The 15,090-nt window shown below is 44.5% G+C and overlaps 1 protein-coding gene across 1 annotated transcript in view; it reads right to left on the bottom strand.

The window, feature by feature from the left end:
* KDR (kinase insert domain receptor) overlaps positions 1–14,512 on the bottom strand; it is a 76,179-nt gene extending 61,667 nt beyond the window's left edge. The window contains exon 1 of the mRNA XM_087724731.1: positions 14,311–14,512. Coding sequence (XP_087580857.1) covers positions 14,311–14,383 — 73 coding nt within the window. The 5' untranslated portion in view covers positions 14,384–14,512. The remainder of the gene's footprint in view (positions 1–14,310) is intronic.
* Between the last annotated feature and the right edge of the window lie 578 nt (positions 14,513–15,090).

Genomic DNA, 15,090 nt, shown 5'->3' with positions numbered 1-15,090 from the left:
TCCTAAAAGCTATGCACAGCCATTTTGGTGAAGGGGCAGGGTTTTGGGAGGCAAAAAATGCTGTATTCAGTGTATGACGCACCCAGATTTTCAGCCTCTTTTTTGAGGGAGAAGGGTGCTTCTTATACTCCAAAAAATACGGTAACTTAAGAAAAGGGAACATGCTCTACAGCAGCATTTCCCAGAGGGCGCATGGGGTTAGTTAAAAAGGGAGCATCACAATGCAAGGCCCACCCCATTTGCCTTGTTTGTTTGATGCCAAGGCACATGCAAAAGAGGCGAGGCTGGCATCATACTCCTCCATCCACCACCTATCCATCACATAGCAGTGAGAGGGATCTTGGAGCCTTAGTGGAAAACCAATTAAATATGAGCCAATTGTGTGCAGCAGCAGCCAAAAAAGCCAATGCAATCCTAAGTTGCATTAACAGAAGGATACAATCAAGATCATGTATAGTACTAATACCAATCCATAAAGCCTTACTAAGACCACACCTAGAATATTGCATCCAACTTTGATCATCACACTATAAAAAAGATGCTGAGACTCTAGAAAAAGTGCAGAGAAGAGCAACCAAGATGATGAGGGGACTGGAGGCTAAAACATACGATGAACAGTTGCAGGAACTGGACATGGCTAATCTAGTGAAGAGAAGGACCAAGGGAGACATGATAGCAGTCTTCCAATAGTTGAGGGGTTGCCACAGAGAGGAGGGGGTCAAGCAATTATCCAAAGCACCCAAAGGCCAGATAATGAGTGGAAACTGATCAAGGAGAGATTCAACCTGGAAATAAGGAGAGATTTCCTGATAGTGAGAACACTCAACCAAGGGAACAGAACTTGCCTTCAGAAGTTGTGGGAGCTTCATCACCTGAAGCCTTCAAGAAGAGACTCTTCTCTTCAGACTTAAAAGAGAGACAATTTTCCCACATCCCATTACAACACTGTAATGACTGCGTTCTGAAATAAATTCATTCGGAGTGATCGTTTTTTTATTTCCTTTATTTTGAAGACATTTCATAATTAAGGAAACTGTATCGACTGATATTTTTAGATGTTCTTATAAAGTTATTCTCTCAGAGAGACAGACAGATTCTGCTGCCTGGATTGTTATGTGTCCATTAGCAGTTTCATGAAACTTTCTCAGCTACCGTTGCCATTACAGATGACAATAAGAGGAGTTTTGACCTAGTTCTGTTGTTCCTATTGTATTTCCTTTTTCGTCACCCAAGTGCCTAGAGTTATAAGAGGCTCACAATGAAGCCTGTTGGTATAAAGATATTTTAAGTGGTGCAAAAACAGCCTTGCCCAGATATGTGAAGAGTTTGCAGACTGCTGGGTTGAGCAAAGAGAGATCATATAGTAAGTGTTCTGTTGAACTGATCACTCAGTTTTGAGTGGAGACCAGGTAACTCATAGCATCTAAGCCAGTGTTTCTCAACCTTGGCAACTTGAAGACGTCTGGATTTCAACTCCCAGAATTCCCCAGCCAGCATTTGCTGGCTGGGGAATTCTGGGAGTTGAAGTCCGGACGTCTTCAAGTTGCCAAGGTTGAGAAACACTGATCTAAGCAAACAAATCTGTTGGAAAAACCTATATAGAGTCAAAACCAGTTGGGATGGAATGAGGGATCACTGAAACATTCCAATTTCCAAGGCTTGACTAGAGAATTAAAAAAAAATCAGCGAAAAAAGCAATGGCCAACCAGTTTTGTATTGTTCTAAAGAAAACCATGTTGGCAAGTCCATAAAAAAGGCTTGCCCAATGTGGCTTAGGAAATTTTTCTCTTCAACATGAGTGCCAGAAAGTATTAAGATACAAGTATATGGTTAAAAATGAGACATAGAGGGGAAAAAATAGTTAGGACATGATAGCGAAGGAAAGGGATTCAGAAAGGATAAGCGTAAAATTGTAACCAGGTTTGGGGGACTTTTGAGGCCCAGCAGGAGCCGTTGGAGCTGCCACCAGTCTCCGACAGCGAGGGGCCCTATGAGTCGGCTCTGGAGGATGTGGAGGACCCTGGACAGGGTTCCGACTCTGAGCAGGGCGCAGAGAAGCTGGTTGGCCACCAGGAAGCGCCTGAGCCTTGGACCAGTGGGGAGGAGACAAGGGAGAGTGAGCCGGACGCCAGCAGTGAGTTGTTCCTGGATGCCCGGCACCAAAGAGCTAATAGGCGTCAGGAACAGTTGCGCAAGTACAGGAGGTAATTGCACTCAGCTGGTGGTCATTAGGCTCCTCTCCAGACTATAATAAGGACTGCTTGTGCACACGCCCCTCTTGCAGAAGTCAATGCATTGACTAAAAGTTGGAGAACTTTTGTAACTACCTTGGCAAGCTGGATTGCTGCCAAGGTTTGTCTGAGTTGCTGCCAAGGTCCTTATCTGTTTGTTATGCTTGGCTTTCAGCCACCAAGGTTTTGGTTTCTTGCTATTAAAGTACATTCCAGTTAAACTTGTCTCGGCATTTGTTACTGGACAGAGGAGGGGGTCAGAACAGGGGACTATCACCCCAAAAATACACCAGTTGCAAGTTGAAAAGAGATAACCACAACAGAAAAGGAAAGGAAGAGAGAAGAGAGGAAAGGGGAGAGAAGGAAGAAAGAGGAAAGGAGAGGAAGGATGGAAGGGATAGAAAGAGAAAGAGAGAGGGTAGGAGGGGGAAGAGAGGAGTAGGGGAGAGGAAAGGGAAGAGGGAAAGGGAAAGGAGAGGAGGAAGGAAGGAAGGAAGTAGAAAAGTGAGGGAGGGTGAAAAGAAGGAAAAATAGGGTGGTAAGAACATAAAATAGGTTTATGGGATGGTAAGCAAAGCAAACCAGAATGTATATTTTAACATTTTATATGGAAAAATAAATATGTTAAAGTGTTAAAGAGAAACAAGAATAATAACTATGTGAATGGATACCTGTAAGTGTATGTAGGAGAATAAAAATAAAAAACTTTTTATAAAACAAAACATGATCTCCACTCAAGTCAAGCAACCTGGCAGAAGGAGGGAGTGGGCTTAAGAATATTTGGCAGCAAATGTTGGAAATGTAACCAAAAACAAGGACATTTTATCATTTGCGATGGACTTGTGTAAAAGCAAAAGAAAATGGACAAAAATACACAGGAGGAAAGAAAAGGTAATAGGGAAACATATAGATTTTAAACCTGAACTGTTTTTATTAGGCATAATACCAGAAAAAACTTGATAAGCAAAGTCTATATTTAATATTGCACGTCTTAACAACAGCAAGGATTATATTGGAATATTGGAAAAAGGAAGAAACACCACGAGACGAAGAGATAATTAGGAAAAGATTAGATTGTGCAGAAATGGATAGACTTACATTGAACAGAAAGAAGACACAGAATGTTATCAAACATGGACCTTATTTTAGCAGTGGTTGGAAAAAAGGAGTAGAGGTTAAGAATGTAATCTGTATTGTTAAGCAAATTCAATATCCAGACAACATGATGTTTATTATGCACTAACAAATGTAAACAGAATATTAATAAAATTTATCAATTAAAAAATATTTTGCAGCACCCAACTTCCTTTTCTATAGGGAAGCTCTGGGATTGGTCCAATTTCAAAGTTGGTCACATTCCAATCAGTTTTTTGAGAAGTTATCTTGCTGACTCAAAGAGATTCCTAAGCACCATTGTGTAATTTCTTTCCAACATTTTCCTTAAGTTGAAAAGAGTTACAAAAGGTTTCAAGTTGTTTTTCAGGCAAGGCTTTAATTCTGGAATTACCATAATCATCATTTCCACTCGTGCTAAATGGATTCCTGTCACAAATGTTCTTTGGAAGCAAACATCCAACCATTTATTATTAAATGCCCCAAGAGACATATTTCTTCTTCTTCGAGAGTTTCTGGGCTATTTGAAACACGTAGAGTAATTTAAAATAATCTATCCTGTGCTGAATATTCTTGGCTTTTATTTATCTAAGTCTACCGTCCAAGATATGTGTGTTCCATAACAAGCCCCAATGAACTCAACATGTTTATGCATCAGTCCAAATCCCACTGAGAATCCATCATAAGTAATTATGAGCCATTTCCTATACATGAACCTGTGCATGTCTTATTGATTTCACTATGCTGGTTTATGACCGCGGTAACGATTTGATCTGATTGATTTTAATGGGGCTCAAGTGCAGATGCCATCTCTATATATTTCCCTATATATATTTTTAACAGAATTGTCTGTCATTACAAGTGAATTTTTGGTGGGGCTTTAGCCTAGTAATAAACAAAGAAGCCTACATTCTCCATTATTCCTGTCAAGAAAATTTGGAAACAGAAAACAGAATAACAGAGTTGGAAGGGACCTTGGAGGTCTTCTAGTCCAACCCCCTGCCTAGGCAGGGAAACCCTACACAAGCATTCATTGAGTCTCTACCCCAACGGTGCATTTTTCAAGCGTGGCCCGACAAAACCGCGCTTGTCAAAATAGCGGCGAGAAAACCGCGTCGCTAAAGCCGTGACGTCATCACCGTGACATCATCACCACGGCGACAACAGCGCAGCGACAGAAGGGCGCTTTAAAACAGCGCAGTGGCAGAAAGCCGATTTAAATTAAGGTAAGGGTTAGGATTAGGTTTAGGGTTAGGTTTAGGGTTAGGTTTAGGGTTAGGGTTATGGTTAGGTTTAAGGCTAAGTTTAAGGCTAGGTTTACGGTTAGGTTTACGGTTAGGTTTATGGTTAGGTTTACGGTTAGGTTTAGGGTGCTGAGTGCTTCGGAAGGCGCGGATTTGCCCTCCGTGGTTATGTCATCGCACTACGATCGCCTTTTTCCTTAGCGCTTCGGACGGCGCGGATTTGCCCTCCGCACTTATGTCGGCGCAGATAAGGGCTTCGCGGCTTTGTCGGTGAACCTTTTTCAAGACGCAACTGGATTTTCCTTGCTTTTCCTTGAAGATATTTTGCTTCTCATCCAAGAACTGAAGAAGCTTCTTGGATGAGAAGTGAAATGTCTTCAAGGAAAAACAATGAAAGTCTAGTTGCCCCTTGAAAAATGCACCGTTGGGACAACCGTGGTCTGTATGGCTAAGAATCTCCAAAGACATTTTGAGTCTCTACCTATCAAGCTAACAAAACGTATCTTTCCTACATAACTGCTTGCTATACAATGCATAGAAAGCACCTGAGACAATCTTTAGTCCTTCACATTCTTGGCAACATCAAAGTTTTGCTATTTCCATACAATTACACTCTTTCCTTACCCTGAATTGACAATAACATACCTACACCCCAGTGGTGGGTTTCAAAAATTGTTCGAACCTACTCTGTGGGTGTGGCCTCCTTTGTGGGAGTGGCTTGCCACCCATGTGACCAGATGGAAGTGGCTTTCTGCCCATGTGACCGGATATGAAGATGCCGACAACACTTGTCAGAACCACTTTAAATTACCTCACACACAGCACTGGCATGCATAAGAATAGGATGTAAACTTGTTTTTTAAAAGGCATCTTTGGTTTGCATTAAAACAACTTCAACACACGCATTGTTCTGATTGCACCACAAACGCAGTAGTCATCCTTACCTTTCACAGAGCCACTGAGTTTTATAAATAGGAGCATGAGAGTGTAGAATAATCATATCCAAGGACCAGTGGTGGGTTTCAAAAAAATTTGGAACCTCTTCTGTAGGTGTGGCCTGCTTTCCGGGTCCACTGGTGGAACCTCTTCTAACCGGTTCGGTAGATTTGACGAACCGGTTCTACCGAATAGGTGCGAACTGGTAGGAACCCACCTCTGCTACACCCACACAAACACCCACACAAATATATACACAGACAAAAATATGTTGATATCAATAAATGTTGATTGGTTGATTGAGTTTATTGTAGCTATTTATATAAGACCAATTAGTGGGCATGAAATCCTCTTATCTTCACTACCGGTTTGGTAGCTGAAGCGTGCACCTCTGGGCATGCACGGAACCTCCTGTGCATGCGCAGAAGGTCCGTGATGATGTCAGGGTGGGTGGTTGGGCCACCGCCACTACTAGTTTGTCCGAACCGCTGCAAATTGGCAGAGTACTACCTCGGCCAATTAGTAACCTGTCTGTGATAGAAAGAATCAAGTAGTCTTTAAAAAAAAGTGTCTGGAGATCATTCATCCTTCCCTGTGCTATTTTTTTCATTCTCTTTAGTTACACATCTCCCCGAATACAAAAATAGTGCTGACACCTGCCAACGAGATACAGCTAAGACCTTGGCTCCTTTTCGCCTGTGGCATGATCCAGATTTCACTTTGATTTTAATGACTGGTAGCTTATGATATTGGCCTTTCTTTAGTTGGAAATGAAGAATATGGATATTGAAAATATTAGAATGTGCAGAAATGAACAGATCAACGCTGGCGATTAAGGAGGAAGAACAAACAGAATACTATATGATATGGGAATTATTTTTATCAATGGTTAGAGCCTAAAAATGGAAGCTGGAAATAAAAGGATATTGAAGAAGAGTAGAAAATATGTTAAGATAGAGATGTAAACAATATGATAATTGTTACTATTATGATGAGGAGGATTATTATCAGAGGTGGTATTCAGTAGGTTCTGACCAGTTCTGGAGAACCAGTAGCGGAAATTTTAAGTAGTTTGGAGAACCGGTAAATACCACCTCTGACTAACCCTGCCCCCATCTATTCTCTGGCTCCTGAGTCTTCCTGGCTAGATCGCTAACCTCCTACTTAATTCACCTAAATGATCCTTTCCTTGGCTTCACTTCACTGAGCCAAGGTGGCGCAGTGGTTAGGGTGCAGCACTGCAGGCTACTTCAGCTGACTGTTATCTGCAGTTCGGCGGTTCTAATCTCACCAGCTCAAGGTTGACTCAGCCTTCCATCCTTCCGAGGTGGGTGAAATGAGGACCCAGACTGTGGGGGTGATATGCTGATTCTGTAAACCGCTTAGAGAGGGCTGAAAGCCCTATGAAGCGGTATATAAGTCTAACTGCTATTGCTATTGCTATTCCCTTGGCACCCCAACTACTATGGAGTATATTAATCCTTTCTATTGCAAGCATAAGTGTGCCTCCTCAGAAACGGAGGTTGAGAGAGTAGTACAAACATTGTTACGCACCCCTGGTACCTCCCATGGCATCTGACGTTCATAAATCCAATTATCAGAAATGTTCACCGTCTTTCCGAACAAAAGATTATAATTTTGCTTCTGCAAGGTCAAAAGTTGACAACTTTCTAGTGTTACCTATGAGTTATAGAAACTGGATAATAGTACTATCTCTATCTCTCTCTCTCTCTCTCTCTCTCTCTCTCTCTCTCTCTCTCTCTCTCTCTCTCTCTCTCTCTATCTATCATCTATCTATCTATCTATCTATCTATCATCTCTCTCTCTCTCTCTCTCTCTCTCTCTATCTATCTATCTATCTATCTATCTATCTATCTATCTATCTATCTATCTACAAACACACACACAGAAGTGAGTATTACAGAAGTGAGTATATCCCCTCACATTTTGTAAATATTTAAGTATATCTTTTCATGTGACAGCGCTGAAGAAATTACACTTGGCTACAATGTAAAGTAGTGAGCATACAGTTTGTGTAACAGTGTAAATGTGCTGTCCCCTCAAAACAGTGCAACACACGGCCATTAATGTCTAAACTGCTGGCAACAAATACTTACATATTTACAAAATGTGAGGGGGTGTACCCACTTCTGTGACATACTGTAGATTATATATAATTTTATTTATAGTTTTTTTTTTCTTTGACATACATAAGAGCTTAGTGAACAGTGTATTGTCTGGGTCAATTTACTTTAGTCACCAGACTAATAACAATAGTAATACTATTCAGGTATACATGGTAATGCTCTTTCAGCGTCTAAAATTTCGGTCTGCATAGTCATTGTAATAGGAATCTCTACATGCAAATATCCTATGTCTTTATTCATTGTTTGAAGTTCATTGGTTGGTTGGTTTTTTCCGCATTTTAAATGTTGGGTTTGGTTTTATTGGTCTGAAACCACAAATAAAATGAAACCAAAGCACGCCTCCCCTTCTCTGGTGTACTCTAAATGCCCTGGATTACAACACCCATATCTCACAGCACGATGATAATTATATATATATATATATATATATATATATATATATATATATATATATATATATATATATATATATGTGTGTGTGTGTGTGTGTGTGTGTGTGTGTGTGTGTGTGTGTGTGTGTGTGTTTTATTTGTGCTGATAAATAAATAAAGGGAGACTAGTATAGATCTATTTCAAGCTATTTAGCTCTCATCAGCTAGCCATACCCTTCCTGGGATTCGATCCTGTGCTGAATTGCATCTTAGGCAAACGTCTTAGCCATTATGCCACAGGTCTCCTCCTTATCAGCTGAAGCCAGGGAAGAAGGTATATATATAGTGTCACAACCCCTGGTAAGCCCCAATTATGGGAGGAAGCTAACTGCTTCCATCATCTGTCAATCGGCTCGTCACAAGAATCCATCACAACAGAAACCCAATATTTTTACTGTTGCCTTTGTTATATAAGGCAACAGTAATATATATAAATTTATTTATATTTATTTATATATATACATACATACATACATACATACATACATACATACATACATACATACATACATACACGAGCCACAGTGGTGCAGTGGTTAGAATGCAGTGCTGCAGGCTGCTTCTGCCGACTGCCTGCAATTTGGCAGTTCAAATCTCACCAGGCTCAAGCGTGACTCATCCTTCCATCCTTCCGAGGTGGGTAAAATGAGGACCCAAATTGTTGGGGGCGAGAGGCTGACTCTGTAAACTCTGCAAACTGCTTAGAGAGGGTTGTAAAGCACTGTGAAGCGGTGTATAAGTCTAAGTGCTATTGCTATATGAGATTTGGGACAACAATATTTGGCCTAAAAGACTATTAGCTGTACTTCCATTTGCAAAATAACCAGCAATGGGTTCGCATTTAGTGCAACCTCACTCCCATTGCTACAGATCTTCATAAAATCTGCAAATGAGCATTGTCAACCTTTTACTTTTGTGCAAGGAAGAGATTAAATCCCCCCCCCCCGGATTACAATCCAGAATTTTTACACTTTCCTTTCATTAACTCCGAAGTGAACATCTTTTTTCCTTACTCCTTCCATCTATGGGCTAGTCTAGTGAAGAGAAGGAGCAGGGGAGACATGATAGCAGTCTTTGAAGGGCTGCCACAGAGAGGAGGATGGGGGCCAAGCTATTTTCCAAAGCACCCAAAGGCCAGACAAAGGAATAATGGATGGAAACTGATCGAGAGATTCAATCTGGAAATAAGGAGGATCTTTCTGACAGTGAGGACAATCAACCCATGGAGCAGAAGTTGCCTTCCGAAGTTGTGGAATATATTTCCCCATCCCACTCCTTTTATCACTGGAGGCTTTCAAGAAGAGACTGGACTGCCATTTGTCAGAAATGATGTAGAATGTCCTGCTTTTTGGGTGGGGGTTAGACTAGATGACCTACAAGGACCCTTCCGAGGTGGCGCAGTGGTTAAATGCAGCACTGCAGGCTACTTCAGCTGACTGCAGTTCTGCAGTTCGGCTGTTCAAATCTCACCGGCTCAGGGTTGACTCAGCCTTCCATCCTTCTGAGGTGGGTAAAATGAGGACCCGGATTGTTGTTGGGGGCAATATGCTGACTCTGTAAACCGCTTAGAGAGGGCTGAAAGCCCTATGAAGCGGTATATAAGTCTAACTGCTATTGCTATTGCCTTCCAACTCTGTTAATCTGTGCATCTGGCTGTGGAGGACATAGCTCAGGAAACGATGTGGGATTTTTCAGCACCAGCTAGTCTGGTTTCCTGCAGGTGAGAAATATTTTCCTTGTTTCCTCCATTAACAAGGAAAGAGGTCAGCCTCAAAAGAGATCCTGGCAGAATCACAAACTAAAAACTTTTGAAATGCCATACCTAGAGGAAGCTTTGCCGGCCTGGCAGGTCTCTTGCCCAGTGCTTCCCTCCCTGTAGTATTTCTGATCGTGACCCATCAAAACCGCAGAGGACAAAATCGCGATCGACGAAAGCGCGCATGTGACGTCATCACAGCGCGACGAAAAAAATTAAACATTGAAATAAAATTAAAATTAAAGCAAGCCGATTCACATAAAGGTAAGGGTTAGGTTTAGGGTTAGGGTTAGGTTTAGAGCGTTAGCGTTACGTTTAGCGTTAGGTTAAGGGTTAGCGTTAGGTTTAGCGTTACGTTAACGGTTAGGTTTAGGGTTAGGTTAAGGGTTAGATTTAGGGTTAGGTTTTGGGGGGGTTAGGGTAAGGTTTTCGCTTTATTTTTACATTTTTCGATCACAGCGCGATGTTTTTGTCGCGCTGTGATGACGTCAAATGCGCGCTTTCGTCGAGCGCGATTTTGTACTCCGCAGTTTTGTGGTGGAACCATTTCTGATATCTACAAATCCTGACTTTCGGCATTATTCTAGGATTGTGTGTGTTACACACCAACATGTGTGCAAAAACCCAAAAGAGGACCATCCCTTGTAACTTGTTTCTCCCGCTAGAACAGGACAGGGCCAGCATGTTAGTACAGGTAGTCCTCAATTTACAACAGTTCATTTAGTGACCGTTCAAAGTTACAACGGCACTGAAAAAACATGACCATTTTTCACAGTTGCAACCTTTGGGATAACAATTCAGACCCTCGGCAACCGATTCATACTTATGACCGTTGCTGAGTCACGAGGTCCCCTTTGGAAACCTTCTGACAATCGAAGTCAAAGGGGAAGCCAGACTCACTTAACAATGGGTGACCAACTTAACAATGGCAGTGATTCGCTTAACAACCGTGGCCAGGAAGGTTATAAAAGGGGGCAAAACTCCACTTAAGAAATGCCTCCGTTAACGACTGAAATTTCGGGCTGTATTTATTTTCGCAGCAGAGAAGTAAAAGGCTTTTTGCAACCCAAGGAGAATACCAAAAAGTGGCCCATAAGAGATTCAGGGTGGATCTTGAGGCCAAGCAACTCCCAAACAGGAGTGGACTGCTGGGAGTTCGGGAGAATCTGTAGCTAAGATTCTGTGCAGTTCGGCAATTCCCCCAAATCCCACTCCTGGCTGGCCCCACCCACCCTGCTCACCTCACCCCGGAGTCTCCACGCGGCCCGTTTTGGCTGCAGGGAAGTGCAGAGTGCCCCCAGAGGGTTCCACCACAAAACCGTGTTCGACTAAACCACGCTCGACGAAACTGCGTAGCTGACGTCATCAAAAAGGGCGACAACAGCGCAGAGACAAAAGCACACTGTAAATGCTAAACCTAAAATTAACCCCTAAACCTAAACCTAACCCCCCTAAACCTAATCCTAAACCTAACCCTAAACCTAACCCTTAACCTAACCCTAAACCTAACCCTAAACCTAACCCTTAACCTAACCCTAAACCTAACCCTTAACGTAACCCTAAACCTAACCCTAACCCTTAACCTAACCCTAAACCTAACACTAACCCTTAACCTAACCCTAAACCTAACCGTAACCCTAACCCTAACCCTAACCCTAACCCTTACCTTAAGTTGAATCGGCTTGCTTTCAAAGCACTATTTAAAGCGCCCTTCTTTCTCCACGCTCGCTGTTGTCGCCCTGTTGATGACGTCAGCGACGCGGTTTAATTGGGCACGGCTTAGTCGAGCGCGGTTTTGTCATGCCACGCCCCCAGAGCAGTGATGGGTTCCTACCGGTTTTCATTGCACAAATTTAATCTTTTTTTCATTTTTTAACTTGGTGCATGCGCAGACCTATTTATGTGCAAATGTGCACACATTTGTGCCCACACCGAGCTGGCAGTAATGGCAGTAGCCAACCCCCCCTGGCTCAGAGGCTCGGGGAGGGTAAAAAACGGGCCTACCGGAAGTTCGGGATGGGCGGAAATGGGCCTGTTTCTGGCCTACAAAGGGTCTCTGAAGCCCGGGGAGGGCAAAAACAACCCCCCTCCCATCATAGTGCAGGAGGCCAATAGGCCACACCTATCCCGCAACCGGGCAGAGAACGCAATGCTAAAATCTTTGAAGCTCACCCCTTCCCCTAAACCAGTGGTTCCCAAACTTGGCAACTTTAAGACTTGTGGACTTCAACTCCCAGAATTCTCCAGCCAGCAGAGCTGCCAAGTTTGGGAACCACTGTCCTAAACACACCTCTTCCCTTCTTGAGCAATTTATATATGCTGACAAATGACGCAGTTATAAACGCTCGTTTTATTCCTGTGACCGTTATAAGTTGAATATTTCTTCCAAATGAAACGGTGCAAACAGTGGAAATCTACCAATGGGCATTGCACCGCTGGGTTCCTCTGACAGCACCAGGGACAATTCGGAGGCATTGGGGGGAAAATGCTAGAGTTAATAACGTTTGTATCCCGACTGTTAAGAACGGTGACTTAAATGTTAATTACCTGCCAAGCAGGGAATGAATCTCAGGCTCCTTTACGCTGTTGAGGGGGGGGGTTACATTTCCCTTTTCTGTTCCCAATAACACAACAATTATTTATTCAATTTATTTTATGTCCTAGATTTATATCTCACCTCTTCTTCAGAGCTGCTCTTGTACTCCCCACTACAACAACCCTGTGAGGTAGACAGGCTGAGGGAGATACTCCTCCAAAGTCCGTCAGTTTCCAAACTATCGGGAGAATCCGAACTCGGCTCGCCAAGCATAAAGCCCAACAACTTAATCCCTCAGGACAACAGGGTCCATAATTCACATCATTTCACCTCCCCACCCATAATCCTGCCCCAGTGGAAAATATAGACCGCCGTAGTGTTTTCTTTGCCCCTGCATCCCCAACCTGGTGCCCTCCAGGTGCGGGAGAGTGGTGGCCAGCTAGTTGCTGAGCCTCCCTGTCCCTTTAGAGTGAGGTAGTCCTCGACTTACGACCACAACTGAGCCCCAAATTTCTCTTGCTAAGTGAGACGTGGGCTGAGCAAGTTTTAACCCCATTTTGCAAACTGTCTCGCTGAGGACGTTATGTGAATCGCTGCAGATGTGAAGTTAGTAACGTGGTTGTTAAGTGAATCGGGCTTCCCCGTTGACTTTGCTTGTCAGAAGGTTGCAAAGGGGGGATCGCATGACCAGGGGAGACTGCCAACGTCATAAGTATGAGTCAACGGCCAAGCGTCTGGACGTTAATGGCGTGACCAAGGGGGATGCTGCAATGGTCATCAGCGTGAAAAGCAAGCAGAAGCCTTTTTTCCCCCAGTGCCGTTATAACTTGGGACGGTCACTAAGCAAATTGTTGTAAGCCAAGAACTTAGCTGTGATTTATTTACCTAGCTATTCATATAGAAGGCTATTTCACAAGCGGTGAACTCTTGGAGGTGTAAAAGCATAATGACAATGAAGACAGCGTCGCCATTAATAAAATAAAAGTTTTTTAAAAAAAACAAAAAACAGAGAAGGCCCAAGAGTGCGGGAGGATCTCCAATCGCTCTCCCGGTGGACGTCAGGCGATCCACTCCCGGAATCCCGCTCTTGAACAGCCTATTCCAGCCCAACCCAGCCGGATAGAACCGATCCCTGGATCCAGTTATGGAGAGCCTATTCCAATCCAGCCCACCCGATTGATCCGATCCCTGGATCCAGCTATGGAGAGCCTATCCCCACCCAACCCAGCCGGATAGAACCGATCCCTCGATCCAGCTATGGAGACCCTATTCCCCCCAACCCAGCCAGATCGATCCGATCCCTGGATCCAGTTATGAAGCGCCTATTCCCACCCAGCCCAGCCGGATAGATCCGATCCCTGGATCCAGCTATGGAGACCCTATTCCCCCCAACCCAGCCAGATCGATCCGATCCCTGGATCCAGTTATGAAGCGCCTATTCCCACCCAGCCCAGCCGGATAGATCCGATCCCTGGATCCAGTTATGAAGCGCCTATTCCCACCCAACCCAGCCGGATAGATCCGATCCCTGGATCCAGCTATGGAGACCCTATTCCCCCCAACCCAGCCAGATCGATCCGATCCCTGGATCCAGTTATGAAGCGCCTATTCCCACCCAGCCCAGCCGGATAGATCCGATGCCTGGATCCAGTTATGGAGACCCTATTCCAATCCAGCCCACCCAATTGATCCAATCCCTGGATCCAGCTATGGAGACCCTATTCCCACCCAAGCCAGCCGGATAGATCCGATCCCTCGATCCAGCTATGGAGAGCCTATTCCCTCCCAGCCCAGCCAGATCGACCCGATCCCTGGGTCCAGCGGGACAGAACGGACCGACCCTTCCCGGTGGTTTTCCTAGCTTGACACCGCACCTTCCCCGGACCCCGATCGCCGTCCCCGCGGGCGCCCCTTACCCGAATCCCCCAGGCAGGGCTCGGCAGCGAAGCACAGCGCCAGAAACAGCCCCGCTCCCGCCGTCAACTTCATGGCGTTTCGGCTCTCAAGGGACGGGACGAGCCTTCCAGCCGAATCTCCCGTGGCGGGAGGCGGAGGATCGGATGCCAAGGAGCGCTGAGCTCGGGCGACGCGCTCCTCCTTCCAGCGGCCGGCCGGGGAGCGTTTGCTGGAGCGAAGCCTCGGCCGAGCGCTTCTTGTTTCGGAAGCGGGAGGAGCTTGACGGCGAAGCCCCGCCCCCGGGCCCCTTCCCCAAATCGTCTGTGGGGAGCGGGGGGAGGCTACCTGAAGTCCCGACATCTCAAATCTTTCCCAACAGATGCTCCAACTACTTTCTTGAGGTCGGAGGGCGTTCTGATCCTCTCCAGACACAGAGATTAACAGAGTTGGAAGGGACCTTGTAGGTCATCTAGTCCAACCCCCCCCCCCGCGCCCAAGCAGGAGACCCTACACCGTTTCTGACAGACGGCAGTCCAATTTCTTTTAACAGATTAACAGAGTTGGATGGCACCTTTATAGGTCATCTAGTCCATCACACACCCCCTCCTCAAACAGAAGACTCTGCACCATTTCTGACGGATGGCAGTCCAGTCTCTTCTTGAAAGCCTCCAGTGATGAAGTTTAAGGAGTTGGGTGGGGAAACATAGGTGGATGAAATGAAGACAGATTGAGGCAATTGAGTTTTGTCTGAAGCCTGAGAACTCCATGACAGTTAGTCTATTTTTTTAGAATAGAATAGG

The sequence above is a fragment of the Thamnophis sirtalis genome, unplaced genomic scaffold (genome assembly GCF_051295495.1).
Source record: "Thamnophis sirtalis isolate CommonGarterSnake01/CBP01778 unplaced genomic scaffold, rThaSir2_p1.2 scaffold_10, whole genome shotgun sequence".
Taxonomy (NCBI): Eukaryota; Metazoa; Chordata; class Lepidosauria; order Squamata; family Natricidae; genus Thamnophis; species Thamnophis sirtalis.
The sequence above is the reverse complement of the archived record's forward strand: the minus strand, read 5'-3'. Positions and strand labels throughout refer to the sequence as shown.